At 32.7% G+C, this 11833-nt stretch overlaps 1 protein-coding gene and 1 non-coding gene across 2 annotated transcripts; both read left to right on the top strand.

Moving 5' to 3' along the window:
* The first annotated feature begins 1744 nt into the window (after positions 1-1744).
* Positions 1745-4638, top strand: LOC111882012 (rop guanine nucleotide exchange factor 7). The gene is made up of 6 exons (XM_023878383.2): positions 1745-2312; positions 2538-2654; positions 2778-3007; positions 3095-3397; positions 3488-3844; positions 3925-4638. The coding sequence occupies exons 1-6, from the start codon at positions 2060-2062 to the stop codon at positions 4426-4428; spliced, it is 1764 nt and encodes a 587-aa protein (XP_023734151.1). The 5' UTR covers positions 1745-2059; the 3' UTR covers positions 4429-4638.
* A 167-nt stretch (positions 4639-4805) lies between these two features.
* TRNAD-GUC (transfer RNA aspartic acid (anticodon GUC)) lies at positions 4806-4877 on the top strand. Its single transcript has one exon. It is a non-coding gene; the product is annotated as a tRNA-Asp (tRNA).
* Positions 4878-11833: the final 6956 nt, after the last annotated feature.

The following is an 11833-nucleotide window of genomic DNA, read 5'->3' on the forward strand; positions in this document are numbered from 1 at the left end:
TAAATATGATATTTAGAAATGAAGCTATGGTATTTGATTTTAAAAAAGAACATATACAAAATTCACCATATTCTTTATGCACGTGTAATACTTTTATAAATACAAAATAATTAGCAATAACATCAAATAAAATAAATATATTACAATACACGACGGTATAATAAGTAATACTAATTCTAAAGTCAAGAAAATGTAAAATTTTGATGCTCATATATAATTGGATGAGGAAAATAAAATGGTTAATTACACAAAGCACAATATTTAAAAATATATAATAAATATAAATGATTTTATAATATTTACACAAAAAATTACTATCTACAATTATAAAACACTTGATGGGATCAAATATTTGATATCTAAAATGCATCTCATTCGACATGTTTAAGGTTACTATAAACTTTTCCATTGAAACTAATTCCCTTATAACGACAATGCCAACATAGACAAAGAAGTATTCCTCCAAAGTATAACTGTTGATGGAAAACATACATGTGTGTGAAACATAAAATAAAAAATTAAATTGTTTAAAATAATAATTTGGGTAATATATGATATTTTGAAAGTTTATGAAGCGATGGTATTTTAAACTCATATTTAAAAGAGTGATATGAATCTATGATGGTCAATTGGTAAAAATAACGTTTTAAAATTATTACAAAATGTTTTAGAAGTGTTAAAAATAAATATTTGGGCAAATATATTATTTTAAAAGTTATGAAAGATAAATATGATATTTAGAAATGAAGCTATGGTATTTGATTTTAAAAAAGAACATATACAAAATTCACCATATTCTTTATGCACGTGTAATACTTTTATAAATACAAAATACTTTTATAAGTAATACTAATTCTAAAGTCAAAAAAATGTAAAATTTTGATGCTCATATATAATTGGATGAGGAAAATAAAATGGTTAATTACACAAAGCACAATATTTAAAAATATATAATAAATATAAATGATTTTATAATATTTACACAAAAAATTACTATCTACAATTATAAAACACTTGATGGGATCAAATATTTGATATCTAAAATGCATCTCATTCGACATGTTTAAGGTTACTATAAACTTTTTCATTGAAACTAATTCCACCCCCCCCCCCCCCCCCCCCCCCCCCCCCCTTTTTTTTTTTTTTTTTTATAAATACACAAGTTGTTACAGAACTGCAACAAAATCTCAGTTAACATTATAACTTTTGATTCATTTAAATAATAAATAAACCTATTTTTGAGATTATATTCATTCATATCCTTTTGTTAGATATTGTATTACTAGTTACATCAATTTGGGCCTACCAATTGAGGATATACATACGATCATCAACACTCATTATTCATCAATACCTTGATAATAGAATAAATAAAAACCTTCTTAACATACAATTCACATATTATAAATTTTAATATAATATAATTATTTTCTACACAATGATCACAACATTCTCGCTACCAACTAAATTTGCATAGAGACAGAAAATATGTTTCTTTCCATTGTTCCCAAACGGCACGTATGAGAGAGTCGACCTTGTGTGTGTATGCTTTGTCTTACACGTAAGAGAATGATTTGGGGAAATTTGTCTACTAAATAAAAAACAAAAGTAGGGACTATTTTCATCAAATGTTACAATCTCAAGGGTTGAATTTGAAAATTGTTTTCTCTTTGTATTGACATTTCCGTCCCTTCTACGGCTATATCGTAACCTTTTATATTTCTTTTATCATTATTTCGATTCAAAACATAGTCAGAGAGACGTTGTTGGCGTTTAGCTTTTACCTTCTTTCCCCTTTTAAATCAAACCCCAACAAACGTTCTTCCCAGAACCCTATGCTTTTTGTAGAAAAACATAATCACTTTCCAAATCTTGAGATATAGTGAAAGCAAAATCAAACCTCGAAGTCTATTTGCATCTTCTGGTTGTTTATATACGCTTGTAAATAATCACCATAGCAAGCACAAAGATTCAGAGCCCAGATTGGTTTCATCTTTGGTTTTTAAGTATTTGGGTTTTGAGTTACTCGAGATTTCTGGGGTTTTGATTTAATTCTCAGATGGAAAATTCAAGTGATAAAAGTAGGAGAAACGATGTGTTTGATTCGTTTGACAGTAGTACAAGAAGCTCGAATTCAAGTAATTCGGATAGTTCTTCGAAAGAATGTTGTTCTTCCCCTCCTCCGCTTGGGTGGCCTATTAGAAAAACGCAGTTGATCGGGAAATGTGGTGATGTTTCAGAAGATGAAGCGAAATTAAAACGCCAATTGGAAGATGATACCAAATTGACGAAACTTGATTCCAGATTTGAAGGTTAGCAGCTTTGATTTTGATTTGTTTTATTTAATTCTTCGAGGGTTCATGTGAAACGAAATTTGGGGGATTTGTTTTTCTAGGGTTCAGATATCTCTTGAAATTGATTTATGTTCTGTAGGATCAAAAATTTTGTATGTTTTTTTTTTTTTATCATCTATTCAAAATTGACTTCAACGATTTTTACTATTTGAATTTTTTTTTTCTGTAATTAAATCTGCTTAGAAACGGAGATGATGAAAGAGAGATTTGCTAAATTGTTGCTTGGAGAAGACATGTCTGGAAGTGGCAAAGGCGTTTGCACAGCTTTAGCCATTTCTAACGCCATTACAAATCTCTGTGGTAACTTTTATCTTCTGTTTTTTTTTTTTATTCTCGATTTTCTTAATTTTATGAAGAACATGTTCAATTGTTCATGATCATGTGATCAGTGTTGTACTAATTTGTCAAGTGTTTGTAAATCAGCTGCTGCATTTGGTCAATTATGGAGATTGGAGCCCTTGCAATCTGAGAAGAAACAAATGTGGCAACGAGAAATGGATTGTCTTCTTTGTGTTAGCGATCATATCGTTGAATTAATACCTTCATGGCAGACATTTCCAGATGGAAGTAAGCTCGAGGTCATGACTTGCAGACCGAGATCTGACATTTTCATGAATCTCCCAGCTCTAAGAAAACTAGACACCATGCTTCTGGTTAGTGTTCATCATTTTTTGGTTTAATTTCAATCATCTTCGATTACAAAAGAAGAAAATGATTTAGAAGAATTTGTTGTTTTACAGGAAATATTAGACAGTTTCATTAACACGGAGTTCTGGTACGTTGATCAAGGAATAGTAGCTTCAGATAACGACGTTTCAGGGTCAGGCTCAGGCTCTTTCCGGAAACAACCGCAACGCCACCATGAAAAGTGGTGGCTGCCGGTGCCACGTGTCCCTTCCGGAGGCCTTCAAGAGAACACCAGGAAACAGTTGACTCACAAACGTGAATGCGCTAATCAGATTCTCAAAGCAGCCATGTCAATCAACAGTATTGCTTTGTCGGACATGGAAGTTCCTGAATCGTACTTTGAATCCCTCCCGAAGGTATCACTATCATAATCAATTCATCACCATTTTCTCTAATTTTAATAAATCGAAAGCTCATTTTGGAAGAACTTCAATCTGGTTTTGTAGAACGGGAGAGCTTGTTTAGGAGACGTTATCTATCGTTATATAACATCAGAGCAATTCTCACCGGAGTGTTTGTTAGATTGTCTCGATCTTTCATCTGAACACGTCGCTCTAGAAATCGCGAATCGCGTGGAGGCGTCGATCTACGTGTGGCGGAAAAGGATCCAATCGAGGCCGTTACCTCATCCAAATCGATCGGCGGCGAAAGCTTCGTGGGACATGGTGAAGGATTTAATGGCGGATGGATACAAGAGAGATTCATTAGCTGAAAGAGCTGAAAGTCTCTTACTTTGTCTAAAACATCGTTTTCCTGGTCTAACTCAAACCTCATTAGACATCAGCAAGATTCAACACAACAAGGTACTTCAAATTTCAAATTTCAATCTTCAAAAACCTAAAACTGAATCCGATTATTGACGATTTCTGAGATGAACATTCAGGACGTTGGGAAATCGATCTTGGAGAGCTACTCTAGGGTTCTGGAAAGTCTCGCGTTCAACATCGTCGCACGTATCGACGATCTACTCTACGTCGACGACTTAACCAACCAATCGGATAATTTACCGTCGACGGCGGATGTAATCGCTCATAAGCGAGTCCCGATTCCGATTATACCGTCGTCAGGGACGCCGTACAAATCAGCTTTTGCGACTCCGAAGTTTTCCCCTGGACCTATTGTAGCCCCGGCGACGACAGACAGAACTCCGTCATTGAACGGAAACAGCCACAAGCCGCCGCGGCGAGGGTTTGGGGTGAAACGAGCGTTGACGAACTATCTCGCCGGTGAGACGAAGGTGAAAGGTAACGTTCAGTTGCTTGAAGGTCCCGGTTGTCTGAGTACAAGAAATGGAGATTTACCGCCGGTTAATCGGAGCAGTATCGACGGTCCGTTGAGCCAGAAAGAGAACCGGAATCCGGCGAGGTTACCGAAGATGGAACGGTGATTAGGTGTGGTTGTGTGATTAGGTTAGATGTGAGGATTATTATTTAGTTTCTCATGGTTGAGTTTGTATTGTTATTAGAGGTTGTTTTTACCTCATATGATATTCTTTTATCCACTTTATTAGTTGTATTGTTGTACAACTTTTATATGATTTTTATTATGGTTTGTGTGTTGTAAAAGTAAAATTAAATTAACTAGTAATTTAGTAAAATATTTGTTTTAAGGTGTCACCTTGTAAGTGTTTTAAGTTCGAAATATTGATAAAGACAAAGTTAAATATCACTTTCTAATATATTGGAATTTTCGTTGGCTTATTTACATATTTATCTTTTTTAATTAGACTTTAAATAAAATTTTAATAAAACTTAAACAACATCAGTCGTTGTAGTATAGTGGTAAGTATTCCCGCCTGTCACGCGGGTGACCCGGGTTCGATCCCCGGCAACGGCGTTTTTTTAGTTTTTTTTTAATTTTTGTTGATTTTTAATACGAATTCAAAATTTGAAAGGTATTTTACGATTTTAGCCTTTTAGGGCACGTGATCACGCGCAGAATGTGACAGAGTATAAACATGTCACGCTTCTGATTTCACGATTTCTCCCCCATGAAATTAACATTTCCAACGCGCCATTTCCTATTCAAAAGTCAAAACCCATCTTTCTTTCGATTTTATTTCTTCAAAGTACTACAAATATTTTGAAAATATCAATTATTTTTCTTCAAAGTACATAGTACAAAGGACAGTATTTAATAATTTGATAATAATATCAATTATTTTTCTTCCATAAAGACAGGTTTAAATGTTTTATAGTTATGAATGAAGACTTAGCTTTTAAATGACGATCACAGTAGAAAGAAAGTAAATAGAAACCCAACAAGCTAATATTGGAAATACTTTTGACAAATAAATATGATAACCTCATATAATTTTTTTTGAATTGTTAATATAATTCGATAATAAAATTTGATCCTGTATCATACAGAAAAAAAAAATGTTTCTCCATGAGTGCAAATAATATTTGTGATCAAAATTGGTTTGACAGGGAAAATATACTTTAGTCCATCTACTGATTTTTTATTTTCAGTAAGTATTCATTATACTATTGCCCTTAATTTTTATTTATCTAAAAGTAGTTTTCCATAGAACACCGGTTTGTTGAGGTAACAAATTCAATCAAGTAAATAATAAGCTGATTTTTGACATGGGTATCTAACCTTCTTGTATAATTAATTCGTTATTGCCCTTACAATGAGAGCCCATGGTTAAGGTACACAAATCCACACATTAGGTCTATGTTCAAAACTTTGACATGTCCAAAATATTGTTAATGTTTCACGATTGACCTCCTATGTGGGCAGTGGAGCGGATTTCCGTAGGCTGCTTTGATGATGTGGTTTACAGTTTTAAAATAATCATAGTGGCTCACATCATAATTATAAGTAACCTCAAAATCTCACATATCCATAAACGACCACAATATCAATTAATTTTACTCTCTGAGGTGAATGATCATTATTACCCTTGCAATGAGAGCTTAGTGGTTAAGGTACACAAATGCACACACTTGGTGCATGGAATCAATGTTCAAACTTTGACATGCATAAAATATTGCTAATGTTTTACGATTGACCTCTTACTTGGGCATTGGAGTGGATTTACATAGGCTACTCAGATGGTTCGGTTCACAATTTTAAAATAGTCATAGTGTCTCACATCATAATTATAGGTAACCACCAAAGTCTCACATATCCATAAATGACAACAATATCCACGAAACCAGGTTAGCTAACTCGCGAATACGTGATTACCAAGTAAATTTTAAAAATTGTTTCGTGAGCATAGTTTACTCCACATGCAGTTAGTATTACGTCTAATCAGTTACCTATAAGCATGGTTCTAAAAAGCACGTCATGGCGCACCTCAAGGCGTGGTGTAGCTATTACGAAAACATTTAAAGCAAGTTTGTTAAACGTGACGTCCAAATAACGTGTCATGGAACACCTTATCGTGTTATGGCATGATTTTTTTTTTCAAGGCACAAGTTTTTTTGTTTTTGGTTTTTGTTTGTTTTTTCTGATCGGGTCTAAAATAATTGAGTTTTTGTTAACATTTTTATATTATATATTAATTTAACACCCCAAGTCGACTCCTCAATCACAGTATTAAGGATTATATCCAAATTAATTGATAAATGATATTCGGTTTTTATGTTGTTTCGTTGAAGCATTAAGGCATTAATAACCTAGATTGTTTTGTACTGCTAGTAGCTGAAAAACATAGGCGGATCCAATGGATTACGAGACGAGGGCCTGGGCCTCTTACTGATTTTTCCAAACCAATTTATTCTTATATAAAATTAGTCTATAATTTAAAACTTCAGCAGTGGGCCCTATACGTTTTTGTTAATTTTTGTTTGGTAATCATTAAATTAAATTTATATACTGGACACCGTAAATAGCAATAGAGTTTTAATTTTCAACTTTTAATAGCTTTCTAGAAAATTTTAAAATATCTAAGTGATATCAATAGTTATATTTTCACACAATTAACTAAGGTCATGTTATTTTCAAATTTTATATTTCCGGCAATTGTTTGAATTATAGAGAAAAAATAAAAAGTTATTAAAATGTTTATAATTTTATTAATGTTGCTAAGTGGCTGAATATATTATTAGGACTAATCATTTGGGTTGTTATATAATATTAATTGTGAGACTCTTGTATTATATAGGTTAATTTAAAAAAAATTATATAAACGTCTAAATATTTAAGAACTTGAATTTATAAAAAAAATAAGAAAATTCATGAATTATTAAAATTGAAATGTTTTTTTTTATCTTTTAAATTTAAACAAATAATTTAAATAAATAAACAAAAGAAACTAATAAGCTTTAATTTTAGAAATTTGAAAATACAAAGTAGGTCCATTAATGAAATTGATATTCATTTATTACTACTTTTATTGTAATTATTACATTAATATTATGTGGAATTTAATAAAATAAGAAAACCTATAAAATGACATGTGTAAAAAAAATTAATTTAAAATAAACACAAAATGACATTTGACAAATCGAATGAGAGTGTAATATGTGGCAAAAAATCTTCATTTATTAGAGTAAGATTCACCGAAAGCCTATTAATCAATTAGGTTGTGGGGAGTGATCACAACCAAACCACCAGCAACTCAGTGCTACGTATGTATTTTACCATTCCACAACCAAAGTCAAAAAGTTTGACTATGATTCAGGTAAGCCCATAAACTTTTTGACTTTACAATCTCTTAGATCCTTCAGCTAGTTTATTGTGGTTTTGGTCTTCATTTTGGGTTTATGGATGAGTTAGTTTGCTTATGGGTTTGTCCATTCATATCTAAGTTCATTTTGAGATCCTTGGGCATAAAGTTGCAAGCTTTATGTGTTTTATGTTTTCATGTAAGCATTAAGTCAACCATTAAGTCCCTTTTTAGCTTAAGTGATTCATTTAGCCATGTATGGACATAAAGTTGGCAACTTTATGTGTTAGTCCAACTCAAGAACGTCAGATATGTGTTGTGGAACTTTGTTTTAATGGATTAAGTGGGAAAATCAAGTTGGGGATGATTGAATGAGTACACTGAGCGTACAAGCAGATACGCGCATCGTACAAGCCTCCAAACGAGTACGTTGCGCGAACACGCTTGTACGTCCCGCGTACTCGATTTGAGTGGGTTTATGTATTTTGGCTCCGGTTTGGGCTACCTTTTTGGGCATGGTTGCTTGGGGCATTGTTGGGCCATCTGAGAAGGTGTGTTTTGGATTAGTGATAAGTAGTGGGCATTACGGTAAGGCCCAAGTAAGGATTTGGGCCCAATTTGGAAAATTGGGCCATAAATGGGCTTTGGATAATTATTGGTTGATGGGCCTTTATGTTAAGAACTTTGGGGCCTTAGTCTTGGACTAAACTAAGTGAGGGGTAAAATGGTATTTTTACCCCATGAATGGATTATTGGATTAAGTGTGGACCCCAATTGTTAATTAGGTGTTATTTGTTTGATAGCACACGAATTTTAGCGGATCTGCAGTCAAAGAGTATCCGTGGGATTCAGCTGTCCGAGGTGAGTCTTCTCACTATATCCATGGGTCGAAGGCACCAATGTCAGCCCATTATGTGTTATGTGGTATGTTTGTTGTCTCTGTGATACTTGCATGGAAGACCCCGGGGGGAGCCCGTGGCAATTAGATATCAGGCCATAGGGGGAGCCCATATCATTCCAGGTAAAGACCATGGGGGAGCCCATGGCACACCAGATAAAGACCATGGGGGAGCCCATGGCAACTATATGTATGTTGCATGATAAATATGTGCTTATGATGTTCAGCTTATGTTTCAGGTACTCCAGTTTTCAATTGGAAGAACTCGGGATGATTGCAGTGTACACACCACATGTTTCCATATTCTTTGAATTACTCTGATTTGATGATGTTTCGTTAAATCTTGATTACCTTGGTTTTATGGAAAAGAACTATAATAACGATTTATTAATCTAAAAACAAATTTTTATGGCGTGGTTTTCAGGACGTTACAATTGCTTTCAGTGTGACTTATATTTATATTCATAGTCATTGTTATGAATTTACAAAAAAAAATTATCAAGGATTCCAAGTCATTATATTGATTGATCTATTTACCGGGAGGGGGGGGGGGGGGTGTGATGTCTAGGCTATTTAGTGAGATGTTTAAAGTGGGATTTCCAAACAATATAGTTTGTATACCAAACGGACCCTACATTCAATATGATCTTACCGAGTTGCTCTTTACTTGATAAATCTTGATGTAGACATGTGATTGTTGAGGGCTATGTGAAATGATAAAAAAGAGCTTGTGATAAATTAGTAAAGGGTTGTGTGAAATAGTAAATAAGAGGCTGACAATATGTTAGTAAAGAGTTGTGTGAAATGATAATCTGTGGCTACTATGCTGTGACCAAAGTACTATCGAACTATTGTGCTAATCGAAAGTACTATCGTACTGCTATGTTCACCTAAAGTACTACTGTACCGCTCTTCCTAGTCATGTAGGAAAGTATTAGTTAGAAAAGGGCTATACGAAATGATAAGTTATGACATGTTGTGCTGTGACCAAAGTACTATCGTAATATTGCGCTCATCCAAAGTACTAAGATTCTGTTGTGCTCATCCAAAGTACTATCGTACTGTTGCGCTTATTCAAAGTACTATCATATTGGATATGCGAAATTACAAGTTATGACTTGTTATGCTGTGACCAAAGTACTATCGTATTGTTGTGCTCATCTAAAGTGCTAACGTACTGCTATGCTCATCCAAAGTACTATCGTACTGTTGTGCTCATCTAATGGACTATCATACCGATGTGCTCATCCAAAGTACTAATATATTGTTGTGCCTAGTTATCTGAGGAAGAATAGATGACAACTGTTGCTGATAAAAGATCCTTTAGGAAAGATCCCTTGAGATCATAATTTTAGGATTAGGAAGTGAGGATAACCGGAACGGGTAATTGGGTTTATTGTTTGATGTGAAATATATAATTAAAGATTATAATAATGTGGGTTGAAAACACCATGTACTCACCAGATTTCCCAACCCGACTCACTCATTTTCTTTGTATTATAGGAAGCAATACAAAGATAATGATGTTTGGACATGATGAGAGATTCGAGGAAAGATAGGCCAAAGTATAAAAGATATCGTAAGGCCTATATTGACTACACTTATGCTTATGATTCTTGTATCAATTATAACATCCCAAGTTTTAATAAAGTAATAAAAAACATTTCTCTGGAAATACTTTTATGGGACAAATTCCGCTATATAAAGAATATTTTATTTTTAAAATAAACATAAATAATAAGGTATTTTCTAACTGTGAAAGTGGGGATGTCACAAAAATTGTATTATTTGTTGGTGGATGCAAACATTATTGAACACAAATTAGTTATTAATGGATGTCTAGATTAAGAGAATCTATCATAAATTTCCCTCGCAAGTTCTACATTTAGATGTAATAATCTTTAAAGGTTTTAGGTCGATCTTTGTAAAAAAAACCTTGCTAGTACAAGCACATGCCCGTATAAAATTTTTGAGGTATCATAAAACCAAAATAATAAACTATCAGGAAGAAGAGAGAAAGGGAAGTCGGTAGCGTGGGAAAGGAGGTTACGATTAAGTATACAATTATATTGGGCTTACCACAAACGACATCCCATTTTATATGCAATAGCTTCGTTGTTCTTTTAACGATACATATTTACAGACGGTGTTGGTTTTTATTCAAAAATCGATTTCTGAAAACACTAGAAACAACAACGAAAGCTTTAAAATGTTAAATAAACTTAAACCCATTTTAAACCATCAAAGATCATTTTGCATGAACATGAAAGATTAACAACAACCATAAAAAGAAACGATTACAAGCTTTGAAGTCTTTAATTCCTTTTGGGAGGTTGGAAGTTGTAGAAGTGTGGCAAGAACACAAAGTAGAGTTCTTCTAGAGATATCCACCAACAATTGTCAACTTGATATGGATGTTAGTCATTCTTGTAATAATAATAACATGTTAAGCCTTTAAGAACAAAACAAAGCTTTTGTCTTAAAGAAGAGTAAAATAAAGTATCAACTTTTCTTTATCTTTATCTTAACACTAAAGAGAAAAACTAGAATGAAGCGAGAGAACCATGAAGAAATTCGTGGTTTTGCTTAGCAAAAAAGAACATGAATGAAAGCCTTTTTTAAGGATTTTATCAAGCTCTTTATCCTATGAGTCTTAGCACTTTAATACATATGCTTAATCATCTTGTCATTACATATTCCTGACACTCATTTTAAAAAAAAAATCAAGTAAGACAAGTATGTCCCCTAGCTTTCTCAAGTTAGGTTTTTCTTATATAAAAGGAAGAAACATTTTACAAAAATCTTGTAACTTTTATATTTTATAAAACCATGACATCTTAGCTAAAAGACAAAATGCCTTTAGGTTCAAAAGGATGCACATGACTTAATATATCATACTTTATGATATAAACCATGATACTTATATTGAAATAATATCATTTTCCTAAAATAAATAATTTCTAATTAATTACAAGAATCATAAATATTTATCAAGAATCAAATTCTTATAAATAAATTTTTTATATCAAGTTGTTGTTAGCTTGACCATTTATAATCATATATTATTAGCAAATATCATTCTATAATGATTTATGAACATATAGATCTTTTAGATGCATTGTTGAACACTTTGTGGACAAACATGCAAATGATAAGCAACCGCAAAGATGTTTGTTTATGAATATTAATTTTCGAGAATTTTATTTAATAAATTTGATATGAATTTAAAGATTACAGTTACAATCCTAATGATTACACCAACAAACAAATTAA

Source organism: Lactuca sativa, chromosome 9, assembly GCF_002870075.4.
Source record: "Lactuca sativa cultivar Salinas chromosome 9, Lsat_Salinas_v11, whole genome shotgun sequence".
NCBI classification, from domain to species: domain Eukaryota; kingdom Viridiplantae; phylum Streptophyta; class Magnoliopsida; order Asterales; family Asteraceae; genus Lactuca; species Lactuca sativa.

What these genes read in the sequence shown, in the direction of transcription:
- LOC111882012 (XM_023878383.2), top strand. Translation starts at nt 2,060, where the DNA reads ATGGAAAATTCAAGTGATAAAAGTAGGAGAAACGATGTGTTTGATTCG. An exon ending in ACTTGATTCCAGATTTGAAG is followed by an intron (nt 2,313 to 2,537) that starts GTTAGCAGCTTT and finishes AAATCTGCTTAG; the next exon opens with AAACGGAGATGATGAAAGAG. An exon ending in AACTAGACACCATGCTTCTG is followed by an intron (nt 3,008 to 3,094) that starts GTTAGTGTTCAT and finishes GTTGTTTTACAG; the next exon opens with GAAATATTAGACAGTTTCAT.